At 40.6% G+C, this 20205-nt stretch overlaps 2 protein-coding genes across 3 annotated transcripts; one reads left to right on the forward strand and one right to left on the reverse strand.

Annotated features, from left to right (window-relative positions):
* Nucleotides 1-5684: 5684 nt before the first annotated feature.
* glipr2l (GLI pathogenesis-related 2, like) lies at nucleotides 5685-17138 on the forward strand. 2 transcript variants are annotated; one of them, XM_082552388.1, is made up of 5 exons: nucleotides 5685-5868; nucleotides 13160-13268; nucleotides 14971-15074; nucleotides 15488-15565; nucleotides 16193-17138. In XM_082552388.1, the coding sequence occupies exons 2-5, from the start codon at nucleotides 13210-13212 to the stop codon at nucleotides 16357-16359; spliced, it is 408 nt and encodes a 135-aa protein (XP_082408514.1). In that variant the 5' UTR covers nucleotides 5685-5868; nucleotides 13160-13209; the 3' UTR covers nucleotides 16360-17138. The 2 variants fall into 2 exon arrangements, with proteins under 2 accessions (XP_082408514.1, XP_082408513.1); XM_082552387.1 differs by lacking the exon at nucleotides 5685-5868 and adding an exon at nucleotides 11209-12587.
* On the reverse strand, nucleotides 6576-11024 carry LOC309717997 (uncharacterized protein; the record flags this gene model as incomplete). The annotated part of the gene is made up of 4 exons (XM_082552937.1): nucleotides 6576-7305; nucleotides 7393-7537; nucleotides 9950-9982; nucleotides 10939-11024. The coding sequence occupies 4 exons, from the start codon at nucleotides 11022-11024 to the stop codon at nucleotides 6757-6759; spliced, it is 813 nt and encodes a 270-aa protein (XP_082409063.1). The 3' UTR covers nucleotides 6576-6756.
* Nucleotides 17139-20205: the final 3067 nt, after the last annotated feature.

The following is a 20205-nucleotide window of genomic DNA, read 5'->3' on the forward strand; positions in this document are numbered from 1 at the left end:
AGTGGCTTGAGGCAAATGTTGGCATCTGTTTATTGCCATAATAAAGAAATTTGAATGGAATTGAATTGATGTGTAAATGCCTAAATGCATTGTATTTCTGCCATTTGATTGGCTGATTAGATATTTGTGTTAATGAGACGTTTAGACATTATATCTACCAAATTAGTCAGTGATTGGTGAATTTAAATGCTGTGCATAATTAAGTCACTGTTCTTTTGGCACTGTTAAAAAACGAGCAGCAGAAGGTTAAAGTGTTCTTATCTGCCAGGCTAACCATTAGGATTGTTTTCTCGCTCTTTTATAAATACAAATGCCTTTCGATTGACCCAAACCTGTCCCAGAATGCACTAAATACCTACCACATTTACAACTATGTCCTTTGTACCTTAAAGCAACAACATTTAAAGGATTATCTGCTGTATTGCCAATCCAAAAGACAGATTCTCTGTGGGATCTAATAACACTTTACTGACCACTGGCCCGATGGGATTTCCGTTCAAACCAGATCTGAACATAAAAACGAAACAGTAAGGATGTTTCATCTTCCCCCAGGGGGCTATCTCCCTCTTTTAGCTCATTCCCTACTGTTATCTCTCCTCACATTGGCTGCTTTCATCCTGTTTCCAGAACTGAGATGATACACAACACAGGGAGACACACAAAATTAAAATAAATAAATAAATAAATAAAAAACCATACACACAGCAAGAGGAGGAAGCATATAGAAAAGAGAGATGCTCACACACAAACATACACAGACACACACGGTCACTTATATACAGACACAGCGGGCCCTATTTCAGGATGCTGTCAGCAGGGGGACAGAGGCTAGAGGAAACACAGGATGAATTCTCCTTTGCCTCATTCCATCACACTGCCATGACACCCCTATTTACCTCTTCCATCTATCTCCACACTGGCTGTCTACTACCTTGGCTTGTGTGTGTGTGTGTGTGTGTGGGTGCTTGTTGTGTGGGTATAGCTGTACATGTGTCACCCTAAGCACATTCACAGTGATAGAGTGAGTGAGTTGAGTTGAGCTGGATACTGTATATTGTGCACTGCGGTGTTAAAACATGCTGTACGGCCCATCAGCGTTTGTTTCTCAGGCTGAAACACTGACGCTCGCTCTCGCAGGAAGTTTCCTTATCAGCGTTTGCATTGGTACAATTCTGGATGTTTCCCAAGCAATTTCTCCAAATGATGAGCTCTTAATTCTGCTGCAGTACTTTTTTTTTCTTATCAAGTCTTCGAGATGCTTGGGAACCCGGTCGTGATCCAATGCCTTTGCTTCACACCTCATACGTCCTCCTGCGATATGAGAAAGCCCCTTTCATTGGAGGGGTGGAGGAGCGTTCTATCCAATTCCCCAATCTCATTTTTGCTCTGAGAGAAATGTTCCTTTTCTTGATGCCTCTCGCACATGCACGTATACAGACACATTCTCACAAATGGTCTCTACCCTGCTGTTCTTCTATTCCCCAAGGCTACGGTCATGCATTTTCACTTCATATTAATTTTTTTTATTTGTACTTCCTGGCCTTCTGTGATTCATGACCACAAGAAGAGAGAATGAGCAGTGAGGGCAAACAAAATGAATATTAGCGGTACAGACATGCAGGATTGAGCTGTCCAGTGGCCTTATCGCTCACTGAAATATTTGCTTGCACTTCTCAAGGCAAACAAAAATGCTTTCTGAACTTTTGAGTTTTCTCCGTATCGACAGTAACTTACATTTATACTCACATATTTGCACTATAAGATTAGCCGATTTTGAGCGGTAGAAGTAGATTCTTGCACTTGTCACAAGAATTTCTGACTTCAGCATCCTTAGGCTAAATTAGTTTCCGAAGATGCATGTAGTTGAAGTTGACTATTTATTGGTAAATCCCACAGATACAGATACCTGAGAAGAGGTATGCAAATAAATTAGAATTACACTAGTGAAAGCTGGACAGTGCGTGCAAAAGCTCCTGTTACAGGCTTCTTCTTCTTCTTTCAGCTGCTCCTTTCAGGGCACAGCCTCAGGTATCTCCATCTCACTCCATCTCTTGCATCCTTTGCTGTCACGCCAACTGTCTGCATGTCCTCCTTACATCCATGAATCTTTTCTGTGGCCTTCCTCTTTTCCTCCAGCTTTGGCAGCGCCATCTTCAACATCCGATTCGTAGTAAATCCACCATCTCAACCTTGCCTCTTTTATTTAGTCTCCAACTCGCTCAACCTGAGCGGTCACTGATGGGTTTGTCTGGCACAGACCCACCACTGGAACGAGACAATTCTACTACAATGGCAAAAGCAAGACGCAAGTCACCAAAGTTCTTTGGTAATCACGTGCACGAGGGACAGAACTGTGACGAGTGCTGTTCCTGATGCTCGAACCCCAGTCACTCTCAGTCAGCCCCCCCGTAGCACTGTTGTTTATTGAGGTTACATGAATATGCATAGTCTCATTAAGATATGACATCTTACATAGGTGTACATGTGAACAAAGAGTACCATCTGTGTGTATGTGTAAGTATGCGTGTGTGTGTATGTGGGGGGGGGGGTGACCCCATGAACGAGTCACCTGCTAAACAAAAGGCACTTATACCTAAACGGACATAGATGTGATTCCAGAGCACTCTGGAATGCATACAGTCTTTGCAGACCACTAAGGATCACACATCCTATCACTACACAATCGATTATACACCTCTAAGAATATATGGTTATATATTTCTAAGCATAAATGACAATCCACAATATAAACCTAACAGTCACTCTGATGTACTCTTTTCTAATCACAAAGCAAGCCATACTATTTGTCAGATAATTGTTCAGGTTTAGTGAGTGGAATTAGCAGAGGTGAAGACCAGCATACAGCTACTGGCCACATGTGTTACAAGTGTCAGTCCAGGCTGTCAGACTCTTAATTATACAGCCTTTAAGTAATATAATTTAAACATCTTATAAAAGCTGGGAAACTTGGACACATCATCTCTACCACATTATAACCATGTTTATTTCTGCTGTAAAGTTGCACATTTTAATATGGGAGTCTAATCAAATTCTCATTTGGAGCCAGCTTCAAGTGGCCACTCATGTTAGTGCGGTTTTTGCCACTTTGAGGCTGTTTTAATTTTCCAGACATGGAGGCTGTTGCTTGTACGCACTGCATCTCTATCGAACATGACCTTCGTAAAAGTTAATGAAATTAGACTGCAATGGGCTGGATGCATTAATTCCAATCATGACTTACAGCCATGTGTGACAGTCAGGAAGACTATGCTTATATTTGTATTTGAGAGGGGCACAATGGTGCCAAATATCTTATTCTATGTGTAGTAATGCAACAATGCTCATTCACATTCAACTCTTCAGTGCAGTGAGGAGGCAATCAGTTCACAGCACTGGAGGAGCAGCAGATTGAAGCACAGATACAGTTCTGCATGTACTGATTAATATCATAATTTCCTATCTGCTAACACACTGAGAAAGTTCCTTAAATCTGCTCTAAAGCATGTTTGAAAATCTAGTCCGCTCAGGAGTTACTATTTTTATCATGAAATATTCATTAACATGTGATAGTCAAATACCCCAAGGACGTATGTATGAATATTTGAAGAGTGCTTACTTGCTGTAATGTGGTTTAAGATGTAATTCCTGCTGGGTTTGCAGCAGTTGGTTTGATTAAATTCCATGCACGAACTCAGTTCATAATACTCACACTCTGTTCATTGTGTCAGCTTAAACACAGCAGGGTGACAAATTGTTGCTCATATGAAAAGGCCTGCATATCCATATGCATAAGCAGTTCTTGGATATGCATGCCTACTGGTGGATGCAACAGACTGCAGGTGACCACTGGCAAAAAATATCCTTCCTATCGTTCAAGAGTTGATGGCTGAATATTATTCATGTCTCTCTCCCTCTCTCTCTTTCTTTCTATGTTTTTCTATGTGTGTGTGTGTGGGGGGGGTGGGGGGTGGGTGGGTGTGGTTGACAGTCTGCTGATGGACTAACACCTTTTTTCCCTCTCACTAGAGCTTTGGAGACCCATTCAGCATAATAAATGTCCCTCAGATCCATCTATCTCTATATTCACAAGCATGCAATTAAGTCTGTAAGTATTCGGACAATCCAAAAATTGTCCTAGTAGTTTTCGTCCTCTGTCCATCGCAATGATCAACATGTGATTGAAGTGCAAATTTTCAGCTTAATTCAAGTGGTTTTAACAACATTTTGGGATTAACTGTTTGGGAATTACATACATTTTATACACAGGACCAAATTTTAAATATGAAGATAAATGATGAAAATCATTTTCCCTCGATGCCTGCATAGCCATGAGCCAGTGGACATCACTAAATGCCATGTCCCCTTTGCTGAAATGATTTGGTAGGCTTTTACTGCAGCCGGCTTAAGGTGTTATTTGTTTGTGGGTGTCTCATGCTTTTGTTTTGTCCTTCATAACTGAAAATCATTCTCTGTTGGGTTGACACAAGGTGACTGACTTTTTCATTAAAAATATGCCAATTCTTTGGTTTGACAAACTCTTTGGTTGCTTTTGTAGTATGCTTTGGGTCATTATCCACTTGTCAGTTTTTCAGCATTTGGCTGAATCTGAGCAGAGAGCATAGCCCTGTACGCTTCAGATCCTGCTACTTCCATCTCCACTCACATTATCAATAAAAGCTAGTGACCTGGTTCCACTGGCATCCATACATGCCCATGCGTAACACTGACAATCTTTCCTTCTTGTTCTTAAATGTAACCAGGGGTTTGCATCTTGTTGTAAACCAAAGATGTCAAACTCGTTTCACATCAGGGGGCACACACAGCCCTCTTTGATGGTAAGTGAGTCATTCCAGTGAAACTTTGCTTTCTACAAGTGTGAAGAAGTGTAATTACACATTTGATGTCTGTGATATTTAATATAAGAAGAAGAAAAACAAAGCACACAATTTCAACAGCAAATCTCAATTTTCTTTCAGTGTGATTAAAAAAAATGCTGTCAGTGTGACTCCTGGGGCTTAAAATGCAAGAAATAAAACATAAATGTGAAAAATTACAAAAAAGACTGTCCTTTAAATATAATGCAGGCTGTTAATTTTAATTCACAGGTATTATCATTAATTTTTATTATTATTTTAAATTGTGGGCTCATTGTAAAAACAAATGATATTTTTAGAGAAACGATGAAAGAATTTTAATTTCACTGTTTGTCTATTGCTTGTTTATTTTAGTGTAGCGTAATTGCTAATAGGGGAGGACTTTGTCAGCAGGAAAAGCTGTTAAAATGATCCAAATATAGCTCAAGGTCAACAAATTTTCCAACACTGTCCAGTGGACTAGATTGGAGTCTTTGTCGGGCCCCGGGGCCTCGTTTTTGACACCCCTGTTGTAAACGTTCTGTATTCCATTCAGCAAGAAATCACTTGACAAGCTCTAGACTTTGACAATAATACACTTACCTCCCCCAGATTTTGACAATGATACACCTACCTCCCCCAGAGTGTTCTTGAGTTGGCTAGACATTTAGAGGCTAGAACAGGGGTGGGCAATCTCAGTCCACAAGGGCCGGTGTCCCTGCAGGTTTTAGATCTCACCTTGGGTCAACACACCTGAATCACATGATTAGTTCATTACCAGGCCTCTGGAGAACTTCAGGACATGTTGAGGAGCTAATTTAGCCATTTAAATCAGCTGTGTTGGTTCGAGGACACATCTAAAACCTGCAGAGACACCAGCCCTCGTGGACTGAGATTGCCCACCCCTGGGCTAGAAGATTTTCTTCTTCTTCACCAAGGAAAGAATTTCACGATCATCCACTTTAGTCATATTCTGTGGACCTTAAGGGTTTTTTTTTTTGGTGTTGCTGACCTGGTAAGTGCATTCATTCTTTTTTAAAATGTACCGGATTTTCAATTTGGCCACTTCAAGTTTTTTGCTAGTTCTCTGATTGGTTCATACATGTATCCGTTCTCTTTGACTTATTCTTATCAGGGATGGGGCGTCTAGAGCCTGTCACAGCTACCATAGCGCAAAGGCAGGTTACACCACGGTCCAGGCCTTCATATTAAGAGTTCCAGTGACCAGCTACCAAATGAAAGTTTAATATGCATTTTTTTTATCTGCTTAATTTGTCATAAAATAGAGAAAAAGACTCATCTTTCTGCGAAACTGCTTGTCAGTCAATTGTCTAATTAACTTTGAGATTCTGAAAATGAGGGGATATGTATGAAAATGATTTTAACTCCTAAACAGCTGAGGTGATGCTTTTGTTTACCCCTTGTATTAAAGCTGAAATCATGCACTGCAGTGCTGTACTGAGGCAAAACTACAACAATTGTGTCGCTGTGCAAATACGTGCAAACCTAATTGTGGCGTTTAAGGGAACTTTATTTAACGCTAACCTGAAGAAACACCTTAGCATTCCCAAAGCAAGGTCATGAAAAAGTACTTAATGATACAAGCACAGCCCAAAATAAACCAAAGAGGCACCATCTAGAAATACAAAATTAGCAAGCCGCCAAGCCCAGCCACAAAAGCTGTCCTAGCTGGGATTTCCAGGGGAGTGGGGGTGAGTGATTGAGGGGGTGGGGGAGTGGAGTGTTTCAGTTTGCCATCTTAGGGAGAAATCAACACATGTCCTTTGTATGTCCTTTGTTGCTGACATTTATTGATGAAAACAGTACAAAAAACCAACCATTTGTACACATATTTACAAATAATGATAAAAAGTGAGTGAGTACATTTCAACATTTTCAGCAATCACTCACAATCCTGGCACTGCCACGGTATCTGTCGTCTGCATTTACCACATGTGTACCTGTAGCAGTGAACACATCGCACAGTGGCCTGATTTTTTTTGCATCTGTGTTTGACCTGACACGTGGCCCTTTTTCCAGGGCTCGGTGTGGAGGGTTGTGTCCGAAGCAACTGATCTTTTCTTGCCTTCTTCGCAGCTACATGAGAGCGAGCCAACTCCCTTGCAAGCTCCACCAGGAAGTCCACCCGTCTTTCCTTCGTCCCGGTGCATGCTTGATACAGCACATGTGCATTCAGTGCTGCCATGTCAATCATGTTATAAAACACGGCGACTGGCCAGCGCCGTGTTCCTTTGCGGACAGTGTACTCCCGAACCATCTGGTCCATCACATCCACGCCACACTTTGTTTTGTTGTAAAGGGTGACAGTGTTTGGCTTCCTTTTGGTAGTGTTATCAGTCTGAACCACGCTGTGCATGCTGCTAAGAATATAGACTGTCTTCTTCCGTTTGGCCGCATATGCCGTCAGCGTGGCAGCAGAGGTTGAAAACACCTAAGAAATAAGAAATTGTTATTTCCATAGCCCTTTTACACACAATGAAACACATAAACATAGAACCACAAAAGACCTGCAACATACCTGAGTGGTGAATTCATTGCGATCTGTCTGTCTAGTGGATTGAGGAATTTCCCTGCGAATCTTGTTGACTGTGCCGAGGATGGTGGTTTTCCGTCCAAGAAGTTTTTGCGCAAGTGAAAGCGATGTGAAGCCAAACACTGTCACCCTTTACAACAAAACAAAGTGTGGCGTGGATGTGATGGACCAGATGGTTCGGGAGTACACTGTCCGCAAAGGAACACGGCGCTGGCCAGTCGCCGTGTTTTATAACATGATTGACATGGCAGCACTGAATGCACATGTGCTGTATCAAGCATGCACCGGGACGAAGGAAAGACGGGTGGACTTCCTGGTGGAGCTTGCAAGGGAGTTGGCTCGCTTCTTGGGCTGATTTAATGCCATTTAATAGTTGTCATACAAAATAATATTTGCAGAGCCAGGGAGAATTCTTGACACTACAGACCCTAATTATTGCCTCTGAAAATAACAACCCAGCCTTAAGCATTCTGCATGGGCTCCCGAAGGCGCTTTTCTCAGCATCTAGCTAGCACTTAGACTCCCGGAGAGCAGTCATTTTGGTTTTCTACCTTAGACCCCCGCGGAGTCATCATTTTGCGTTTCTACCTTTAAAAGCCGGAGAGCAGTCAGTCAAATGCTGGAGTCATTCATATGTATATTAGGTCGTTACCTAGGAATTCTGGAGGGAGGGGAGTGGGGGTGAGTGATTGAGGGGGTGGGGGAGTGGAGTGTTTCAGTTTGCCATCTTAGGGAGAAATCAACACATGTCCTTTGTATGTCCTTTGTTGCTGACATTTATTGATGAAAACAGTACAAAAAACCAACCATTTGTACACATATTTACAAATAACATGGGCTCGCCTTCGGGAGCCCATGCAGAATGCTTAAGGCTGGGTTGTTATTTTCAGAGGCAATAATTAGGGTCTGTAGTGTCAAGAATTCTCCCTGGCTCTGCAAATATTATTTTGTATGACAACTATTAAATGGCATTAAATCAGCCCAAGAAGCATATTAGCTATGTTACTTGGGCATAACTATTTAAACTTGAATATGCATAATGCCGGGTGAAAAGAAGCAGAGCAGAAGGAACGGGCAGCAGATCCAAATGCTAAAAAGAGTTAGAAAGCCTCTTTAAACACTAAGAGCTAGAAGGAAATTGAAATTATGCACAAACAGATGGACGAGTGGGAAAAAGTTGATTGAATTCACTTTCTTCCTTGATATCAATTAGTCATGACCCCCTTAGACTTAATACTAAATTATAAATACCTTTGCTGGAACCTGTCAATTATTACACACATCACTTTTAAATGGAACTAAAGGGCCCTTGAAATAAGTAATTACTGAAGATTATTATATGCTGTCGGAGACATCACCGACCCGTCGACTGACAATTGATGCGTGAGAGCCTGCAGTTTTCTGAGAGACTGGCAGTCTCCTTGTTTTAATCAAAACATGACACATCAATCAATGTCAAGGTCAAATAATACTTGTTAGTGCTGCTCCCATAGATCCACATCATAATCAGCCTGTTACTTTCTCCTCTTTTCACAGTTCAAGGTATCAGCTGACACACAGTTCTCCACAAACTTCCTGTGAACATGCATAAATGAATGCACGCTTGCTGAAGTGTGTGGTTTGAGTGCGTGCATGTGTGTCTGTATGAGAATGAGGATGTGAGGATAATTTAATTATGGTCCAGATAGAGTGGGTTACTGGGGTTAATATCCTGCATGCACTCTGTTCCTCTCCGGACACAGTAATTGCTTTAAGCACATTAGGAACTTTATTGACTGTGATGGCCTTTTAAGACATTACATTTCTGCTGCTTAGTGTCAGACAAGCGTCGTCCAGCTCTTACTGTCTCCCACTATCTCGTTTTCTTTCTTTCCCACTCCAAGCCTTCCCTCTCCTACCCCTGTCACTCTCTTCTTTATGCATGTGTCTCCTTGCCTGTATCGGCTTAATTGAGGCTCCATAAATATGATGAGATTTGTATAGCGCCTCATCCGTAGAGGCGGCTTGATGAGGTTTGACTGGCAGGTGATTAACTCCTCTTAACCCACAGAATCATTTGTCCTCCATGGAACAGTTGCACTAATGACACCATAAAAGACTTCTTCATGTGTCAAATTCTGGAGCGGAGCTCTGGAGAGAGAGAATCCAACAACTGCCTGGAAAAAAAAAGTGCAGCCCCCTCACTTTCTTTTTTTTTTTTCTCAGCCGAGATCAATCCTCTCAACACCCCCTCAGTAGATGTCTCCATTTTCACTCAACTAGACCCCTTAATAAGGATGGAGGTGAATGGAAGGAGTTATTAAAAAGTCCTCACCTTCCTCCTGGGACCGCTAAAGAGGAATTATATGAAACTAAGTGCACTTACAGCCCCAGTATGAGTTATTTCATATTTCTGTTCTCATAAATCCACATCCACTGCAGTCATGACAGGAGTGGAAAACCTGTTCTGTTCAAGAAAGAATTTGGTTTTTTCTTCTCTTTAGGACAAGACCTGCGGGAAGATTCCTTGGAGGTTTCAAGTGGAAAAAAAAAAGAAAATTACAGGTTGACGGTGTGGTGGTCCGGGATACGAGACCTGGAGAAAGAGATAGGGATGGGGAGAGAAGTTAAGGAATGATGTCACAGCTGACAGGGAGGAGAGCCAAGCAATATCTACAGCAGATAAGGACAGTGTGCAGAGATAAATGATCTAATATCTGCATGGATCAATGTCTGTACTGTCCCTCTAAAAGGGGCTCTCCTTATAAATTGTGCTATCCCTGTTACCACATGCATACAAACACACACTTTCGCACTGCGTATACTCTTTGATATTACACACTCAACAACTATCTCAATTAGTACGAATTAAGATATATTGCTGTAAAGTTCCGGCGTGTCGAGAGCACTACGTAAATGTCTTCTTCCAGCTGTCCAGTCCCATCACTCTGCAGATGGTAGCAGGGAGGAAATCTATTTGTTAAGATAGCACTATCCAGCTAATGAGAAATCAAGTGGCTTGACTTTTCACATGAATCCCATCATGTCCACTCGTATTATGAAACCAGGATGCCATTAGTTGCACTTAGTGTGACTAATGGCCACACTGAGTACCTTTGCTAACAGACCCACCTTGTGGCAAATGAAATAATTACAATTCAAAGCATCACAGAGTTTGTCAGTAAAGTCTTATTTTCATTTATTAAAGATGAGTGGATGATTGCCTCAGTAGGATATATAACTAACTTTAGCTATGTCTCACACTTATTTAACCACCATTTCTGGATTTGTTCTTGAATTTTTGGCCCAGAGAACAGCACATACGTCGTCTGACAAAACAAGGACCCATTTTCCCCACTTTTCCAAATTTCACATTTTTAAATGCTGAATCATTTCGTTTTCATTGCATCTCATTAGAGACCAACACCTGAAGCCTATACTGCAAATTAACATTCAGCTGACTCATTTACGAAGTTGTCTTTGGGATTACCATGTATTGTATTCACGGCATGAACTGCTGCATCAGTTGCCAGAACAGCAAAAATTACAAACCGTTGCAGAGAGCATAGCCTCAGTACAGAGCTACTTTCATCTACCCCCTTATTCACAAGGGGTCGCCTCTGCAGGTAGTTCAACATATTTGATTTAGCAGATTTTTACACCAGATGTCCTTCCTGACACAACCCCAAAGGGATTTGTGTATCTGTCTGGGATCAAAACAGGGATCTTTCACTTGTTAGGCAAGTGTGTAAACCGCTGCCCTACGTAGTCAAATATAAATCCTTTTAAGTCTAGAGGACCGCTGTAAAACCTCTCAAACTACACGATAACACTAGCACAGCAGTAGGCTCATGAAATATACAACTGTTTATTCTGTTCAGTTGTTGAGCATGTCAGCATTACTGCCAAATGCAAAATACAGCTGAAGACATGATTAGTTTTGTATTTATGTCATTATAAATAGACTGTCAAGATTTTATGGCGTGCATCCATCAGTCTTTAAAATATCTGCATATTTGCAAGACGTTTAAATATCTTGATCCTACGTGCATTCATATTCCGTGCTGCGTGTCCTCATTGGCCTTGATTTATTCAAGCCCAGCAAACTGTGGCTGAACAACTGGGAAATTAGCCAGTAAAGACTCTGCATCATCTGCTTTTAAACATTAAGCAGTTTCCTCAGAGCACTTTGGTGCTGACACAATGAAATCCTATTGATGGCAGTAAGAAAGCTGTAAGAGTGTTTTGTTTTCTAAAGTATTCTTTACACAAGCTGTAACATGAAGAAAATACTCCAGACACGATTTCCAAAGCAGAGTCAGACAGATGTGTGATAAAATATGAGGTAATTCTATGTGAGGTTTTGCTGCAAGCCAGCCCTGCTTTTATTATTTATTTTGAAATGACAAATATCTTTGGTAGAAGACATGGATAAAGTGTGGTGGGTAACATAGCAAAAGCTCTGCAGCTTTTCTGTAGCATGATGAATATTGAATCACTTTGTTTCAAGGGGAAATTTGTCAGTTACTAATTTCAATCCAGGGAGGGAATTAAGGAATCGCTCATTTTCATTTGGGTGCACTGGGAATAACAATGGAACATATTGATCCTCGGGGTATTAAACGAGTTCCCAGTAGTGAAAGTGAAAGACATTTATTGTCCTTAGTGCACACTATTTAGCTTAATTCTTCATCATGAACATGTAGATTGTGAGAAAAGAAGTACAGGGCTACCAGGGGCAATGTTTTCCTGAATATTAGGAGTTCAGAGCCATATATGGGCATGTGTCTCACAGAGATGATGTCACCAGTGACTGCAGGGGCTCCCCTGCTTGGGTGTGTGCTTCTCTAGGCCAGAAAGGAAGAAGTAGGGCATGCAGATAGTATGGTGTGTGGCCAAAGGAGGGACAAATGAAAAAGAGGAATAGTTGAGCAATAATTGTTACATCCCGATCGAGCTAAAGGGGAAGACTGCAAAAGTTTATGTGAGTTCACGGTAGAATGAGACAGGAAAAACCAAGAAATAAATGCATTAGAAGCACTGTCAGAGTGCCAGCATTACACTGCACTTAAGAAAGAGAAAGTAACAGTGAGAGAGTTGAGTCTGAAAACAGCACAGAGGAGAGGCTGCTTCTAGTTTGCTCTAAGCTTGTTCCTGATCTTACTTGAAGGCTTCCTGTGTCAGCAACATGGGAAAATCAGGTAAGCAGATATTACACCCTGAAGCTTTTGATGTTTATTGTTGGCTGAACTTTGTCCCCATGTAGCTGTACAAAAGCCATGTTTGTTTACTGTCTGCATTTGTGGGCAATGCTCTTTTAAAATTAGAACAGACCACATACAGAAGTCTAAATCTAATTTCTGTCCGATGTCCTTTTCCGTTATTAATTTACTGTCCTCTTTGATGGCACTAAATTGTAAGGTAAGATTAATAGTGGTGCTGCATGCTTTCTCTCAGCCTTGTTGTTTCTGCGGGGCTGTTTCAATGTGCCTATTGTGTGAGTGCTCAAGAGACTGTGAGACTCATGAAAAGCCCCATGAGTGATAGGCACCAGTGGTGGTGGTGGTGGTATGGGGGAGGGGGCTGATCCAGATGATGTTTTCTACTTCATCACCTGTCACCAAGTTGGTACTCGCTATCTGAGGTCACTCAGGCTGTAGGTTTCAGCTTGAGTTTGTATTCTACAACCTTCCCCGAGTCTTCATGTTGCATCATTACGTCTGTTTTGTCAGAGGCTGACTTAGTCTTCCTGTCTGTCCTGTTTGTCTCCCAGCCTCAAAGCAGTTTGCTGAGGAGGTGCTGCGGTGCCACAACGACTACAGGATGAAGCACCAGGCTCCTCCGCTAAAGTTGAGCAGCAAGTTGAGCAAAGAGGCTGCCCGGTGGGTTAATGCACAAACAGATCAAATTAGAAACCTAATTAGCAAGGACTGCACATACTAGTCACTGTCAAACTGCTCCAGATAACAGTGACAGTTCCAGCGTAGCCTGTCAGATGCAATAACCACAAATTATAAAAAATATATCTTGGGTGTTTGGTTTGTTTTCATTGTGATTACAGGTTTTGTTGACAATTTGTTGTCACTAATTGCAGCTGCATTAGCATTTTATTCAAATGAAGTTTGAATAAAGCTTCATTTCCACTAGACTCTTAGAGAAGCTCCACAAGAGAGTTAAATCTCTCGAGTATGTCAGCTTGTCCACCGCTGTCAGGAAGGACCGAGGCAGCTGTCATAAAAGTCTTTCTCCATTTTCTTGAACATGTGTGATGGTGCAAAGCAACAATAACATGGCGCTAAAAACCTCTTCAGTTGTGTGATCCCTCACAGGAACATTTGAAGCACAATTAAAATGACAGTATTATTTTAAAAGCCATGTATGAACTTAACTGTAATATCTATCAGTATTCCAATATCAGTATTGGAATTTTGAGATAATCTGATGCTTGCATGGAAAACTCAGTTCACTGGAACTCGACGAATGGGGTCTGTCTCACTCTTTGTGTAAACTGACTGGGCACACAGCTCTTACACGCTGTGTGTCTTGGACATGATTTGTGTATGAAAAACATAAATAAACTAAGTTTAAAGCACAGTTCAGCCAAAATGGATAACAGATCTCACTGCTTCCACAACATATGTTTTTCTTTTCATCCAAAAACCCCAAATGACCTCGACAAGGAAGAATTTAACATGTATTCTGGATCCACAGCACATTGTGTGGGTCAATCAGGCCACTGCACACCTATATGAACAGCTATGCTAACATGTGAAAACTGTAGAAACTACCTTGGAATTGATTATAAATTAGAATAATCTGGACACTACTCCTGAATTATATCACTACAAAGTTCATAGGACAGCAGTTACTCCTATATGTTTGTAGTGAGTTAACTTTATGACTTTACAACATCAAATTAGTCTATGAAAATTTATTTTGACCCCTTGAAATGATCCAAGGGTTGGGCTAACCCAGATTGTTTACAGAGGAAATGGTTTCTGTTTCTGCCCCACAGGTTTAAGGTTGTTGTTCTGTTTCTTGTAGAAGTGGAGAGCAGGATATTGCAGCAAGCTTTAAAAATGTGAAAGCTCTTGAAATTATTCTTGATGAAATATGTCTGTATAAGTTCCCAATCATCCAGGTAGTCCTTTGAGCTTTTCAAAAAGAAAGAAACTAGACTTATTTAAGAAGAAAACATCTCGTCTAAGACCTTTCATCCAACAGGCTCCTTCAGTTTTTAAAGCAAAAGCTGGAGTATTGCAGATATTTTGAGTGGGGGGGGGGTCGAAGCACCTAGGAAGAGACTGATAGTCCAGTCTTGAGATCCCTTACCAGGTGCTTCAACCCCCACTCACACCTTGCCTGACAACGGCCATCTCCAAAATATCTGGAGACTGTTCACTGTTTGTTTTTAGAACTGAAGAAGTCTCTGACATGACAAGCGAAATTTCTTTCCTCTTTTCCTAGCTCTTCAATTTACTGATGGACTTTTTAAAGTGTGCATCCACACATGCATCACCCAAAGTATAAATGGGAATTAACTCAAGCAGTACACTGTACAATTTTCTTTGTCTCTCTTTACAGTTATGCTGAAAGTCTGGCCAGCACACGGATCCTAAAACACAGCGTGGAGTCCAGTAGAGGGAGCTGTGGCGAAAACCTGGCTTGGGCCTCGTATGACCAGACAGGTTATTTTCTGCATTTGAATTTGTCTAAACTTTACAGTAATTCAGATGTCCTGTACATGTAGGTTTCTGTGAGAATGTGGCAGGAAAATCTAATAAGACACCTTCTTCCACAGATGCATTATTTTAGCCTGTGAAGCCTAAATTAGATCCTCTGTGGTGTCTGCCAAACCCTGCAAGTGAACAGCTGGGATCCATTTCCCTTCCACTTCAGATACTATGACTCAGTGCAGAAATATGTCAGCACAGACCGGTGTATTTCACAAGATACACACACAGTGAGGCACAGCGTGACAAAAAGTGCAGCACTGTAAGCAGGAGCTTAAGGAGGATTTGTAGAGTGCTGTCTGCTTACTGTGTGACACAAGGCTAATTTGATTTTCCTTTAAGTTCAAGCCAGTTGTTTGCATGTGCAGGTAAGGATGTGGCAGACCGCTGGTATGATGAAGTGAAACAGTACAACTTCAACCGTCCCGGTTTCTCCTCTGGCACCGGTGAGATTCATGCACATCTATCTCTAACTGTCTTTTTTCATCTTCTTTTTTTCCAGTTTGTTGTTTTCTCTGTTTCTTTGTCGTTTTTTTGTTTACTCGATGTCAGTTTCTCCCTCTCAGTGTCACATTTATTCAGGCATGGAGAAGGTTGTTGTTATTCTTGTGCTGATGTCACACCTCAGACAACGTGCAACTGCTTGACTGTGACCAGCCAAGGAGAAACTGAGGGGAAATTACAATCCTATGCATCACTTCTAACCCTGCATGTCACATCCACTGTGCCTTAATTCCTCCAGATGGTTTCCCATAGCCTCAGACACCAGTGTAACTTAATCACACATGAAGCAGATCACTAGTAGGCCATCGCAGTGATTCACACTGAGTCATGCAAAGTTCCCTTAAGAAAGGACTAAAGCGGTCGAGGCAAGAGGAGAGATTTCGAAGCGATGAATGAGAGAGGAATTAAAATTCCTGTGTCTGCAAATATTTGGATAAACTGAAGAGCGTGTGAACTTAGCCTCAACTGTTCACTACAGTAAAAGCACGTTTCTCTCTCTCTTACGTGGTCCAGATTTTGCCTTTCTAATTTCTTTCTATTCATCATTTCTCCTTTTATATGTCGCCTAGGCCATTTCACAGCAATGGTGTGGAAGAGCACTAAACAGCTGGGTGTCGGTAAAGCCATTGCATCAGATGGTTCTTCCTTTGTGGTGGCCAGATACTACCCAGCAGGGAACATCACCAACCAGGGACACTTTGAGAATAATGTCCTCCCAGCCCAAAGCAGCTCTTAAAGAGATATTGATCTCCTGGCCTGACTCGGGCCAGAAAAGGTATTTATTCAGTTTTCCAGAAGAGAAGTTGCTGCTCGAACTGCTGTGGAGCACATTGAGGTGATAACCACTTTTTGCTGTACTACAATTTTGGATGAATTTTGATGATACAAAGCAGGCTTTAAGTCCTATGTTTATATTTTGGAAGGAACTGTGTGTGTTCATAATGAAAGATTTACCACTGTTTGATGTTTGCTAACAGTACATTTCCACTGACCATGGTGACTAATCTTATTTTATAGTTGTTGGGGTTTTTCCCCCCCTATGGCATCATTTTCCTTTTAATACGATCACAGACTGAAACAGACATACTGTCCTTCACATCTGCTTTTGATGCTGCTTTTACATGTGGGAGTTAATTCAGTCAAAGGAACAGGCAATACTCATTAACAGTGGTCATTGCTTGTAATTTGATGATTCATCTGGATCAGTGTGCAGGCTTTTTTTTTTTTAACAAAGCACCCAGTAAATGTCAAATGTAGGTAGATCACCCACACTAGCAAGTAGATATTTGTACCAAAAATGTTATGCAACAGAACACTGCACTTTAGTGTCAGTGACACATATACATAGTACGTATTATTTTCCCTTATTTTTTTTATAGTTGTGTTTAAGTTTAAATGATTAACCAGTGATCAGTCATTGTGCTCTTGCCTCTACTTGTCAAAACAGACCCAGCATTTCCTCATCTATGCCTTGTATTTTAACCACTTTTGTACAATAAAAAAAATCATTTGGCATCTCTCTGTGATTGTTTTTTTTTTTTTCTTTTTTGTGGCATTGTTATATGTAAGTTGTGAGGGTGAATTTTCAGTTTAGGTCACATACACTTAAGATTGCCTTCCAAAAACATTAAAACAATTACTTGTAATGTTTGTTTAAGATACAACCTGCGGCCAGTTAAATAAAGGTCATCGATATACAATATATTGTGCCAAGCATATTTTATACAGTCTTCATTTATCTCACACATTTAGACCACAAGACAAGACAGTTTTTTGCAGTTTTGCCTTTGTACATGACCACAGCGCATTGGAAATTGACTGATCATAAATATGTATGCGTGCAGACTTTCAGCTGTAATTCAAGGGGTTTTAGAAAAAAACTGCATTAACTATTTTGGAATTAGGGGAGACCGGGGATAGTTGTAACATTTTTCACATTTCTGTCTGTAAATTGAAGCTCTTTTAAGGTAGTGGATTCAAAATGTAATGCAAAGTATTTACATGTCTCGGCTATTAAATAGTGCAGCTATTTTCTCTGCAGTACAATTACCCATTGCATGGTATGGCCTCAAACACAAAGAGTGAAATGTTACAATTAACCCCATAGTCTGGGTTAGTTGTAACATATCCCGGGGTGAAATGTAACACAATGAAATAAGGGTACTGACAAAATATTAACATGTAATCTTTGTTTATTCAACACATGAATGCACTTAGAGCCATTTATGTAGCTGTGTGTGTGTGTGTGTGTGTGTGTGTGTGTGTGTGTGTGTGTGTGTGTGTGTGTGTGTGTGTGACAGAATACAGAAATCTAACTTTTGAACATATTCCAACCCCCCCAAAAAAGACAAATTATAGAATTTTCTGCAATTGAATATTTCATTAATTTTGGTTGGTCTTCCTTGCGTTTGGCCTCATTGGTCCAGTGGGCATTATAACCTACAACTCTTGCACCAATTTTGAACATAACAATGAAGCTGAAAAAATGTAGTTGTTCACCAGCATCGCAATTCCATTACTTTTTATCATGGCTTACCTTGGTGTGGTTTGCAAAGTGCTTCAGAAAGATGAGGAAATCTGTTTCTTGCACCCATCCTGATTTATTTCCACTACCAGTACTTCTTATTGGTCCATCTCTGACACAGAGGTCTGCATAATGTATGTGTGGGAACACAAACAGTGGAGGAATTGTGTTGCCAATGGCATTAACCGCATATACAAAGGTGACCAGTGAACCTCTCTCTGCTGATGTCGTTGCCCCAACTTGTTTAATATAAGTTAAAGTAATAGTGTGGTAAGTTGTAACATCTGCATTATTGTTACAACTGACCCAGACTCCTATAGCCATGAACTAGCTAACATTACAGCCAACGGCTAAAACATTAGCACTAAAGACCTACACAGAATATATCCCCATAGACATACAAATAACATAATTTAAGTTTGATGAGTTTAACTGCAAAGCAGATAATGCTATTAGAAATTGAAATAAAGTAGAAAAACTTACTTTTTGGCATACAAATTACTTTTTTTCATGTTAAATTGTCTGTGTTTGACAAAATGTGCTGATTTTTTACATGTGATAGCAGAACTGAATTGGGCATGCACAGGATGAATCACATAATTTGAAACTTAGCCCTGATTGGAGAAATTGGAAGTGTTACAACTGACCCACGTTACAACTATCCCCGGTCTCCCCTACTGACATTTTTATACATCCACCTCACTCATTTTCATAGGCTCAAATCAATTAACATTAACATGGTTTTTAATATTTGGATAAATATTGTTTGCGCCCAATGACTGCCTGATATCTAGACCAAATGAAAGTCAATAAATGCTCTGTTCTTCAGAGCCTTTACTGCAACCACCTTCTTTGTGGGTCTTTCTGCATTAAGTTTTATCTTCAATAACTGAAAGGCTGCTCTGCTGAACTAAGATTAGGCAACTGACTTTTTACAGAACATCCCATTTGTTTGCTTCTTGGGCTGCCTTTGCTGTTTGCTTTTGCTTCTTACCTAATCGCTTTGTCTGGGTCAGTCAGAGTACAGCCCTGTACACTGCACAGTTCATCCTGCTGCTTCTATCAGCAGTCACATCATCATTCTCTTCTGTTTTTTTTCTCCATACAGGTGATCCTTTCTCACCATCTCTTCTCCCCTTTGGTTTTCTTTCTCTCCCTCTCTTTCTTTCATTCTTTCTCCCTGTCCTATCCCCCAGTCATGTCTGTCCCGTTTGTAGCAACTGAAAATAAAATAAATTCATAATTATAATAAAGGTCAATCAAATGGACCAATATGGCAAGGCCATGATGATCCACTTGGTAAAATAAATTGCTTGGCATCCTTCTTGGCCTCAAGACAACAATTCTGATGGCTAAAGATCCAAACGGGACACAAAAAGTAAAAAAAAAAAAAAAAAAAGCAGTCACATCATCAGTAAACAGGCATTATATCCATATTTGACAGATGATGTGGTATGCTTTGGATCATGAGCTGTTTCTTTCCTTCTTCATACTTATTTCTTCCACCATTCTAGTACTATATATTGGAGATAAAATATCTGAATTCCAGGAGCAGGACCACGACTCCAAACATGCCCCTTCTGGGTCTTATCTATATATGACACCCCCAGTTCTAAGGGCGGTTCGTTCTTATTTCCGTGCCCCACCCTCCTTGCCCTTTTTTCAATTCCTTCACTTCTTCACTTTTCATTAGTTCATGTGCCTTTATTCACCTTTATCTACTAAATAACGCTGCAAAACCTAAACTGAGGATGTGGGCCCAGCTAATGAATCCTCTTTCATCTGTTTTCTGGAAAAGTCTAATTTGGATTTCTTGTTCTTGCTTGTAACTGGTCTTTTGCACCTTGTTGTAAAATGTCTGTATTCATATTTTCTGCATTTGTGACGGCATCTCTTGATTATAGACTTTGGCAATAAACCTTTTCAATATAATTCTTGCCTTAGTTAAATTCTGTGAAGTGGTTTTTCTTAACCATGGAAATAATTCTGCAATCATTTACTTGTCGTCTGTGATCTGTCAGACTCTTTGCTGTTGCTTAGCTGGTCAGCGCATTCTTT

The sequence above is a fragment of the Aulonocara stuartgranti genome, assembly GCF_965226115.1.
Source record: "Aulonocara stuartgranti genome assembly, chromosome: 11".
NCBI classification, from domain to species: Eukaryota; Metazoa; Chordata; class Actinopteri; order Cichliformes; family Cichlidae; genus Aulonocara; species Aulonocara stuartgranti.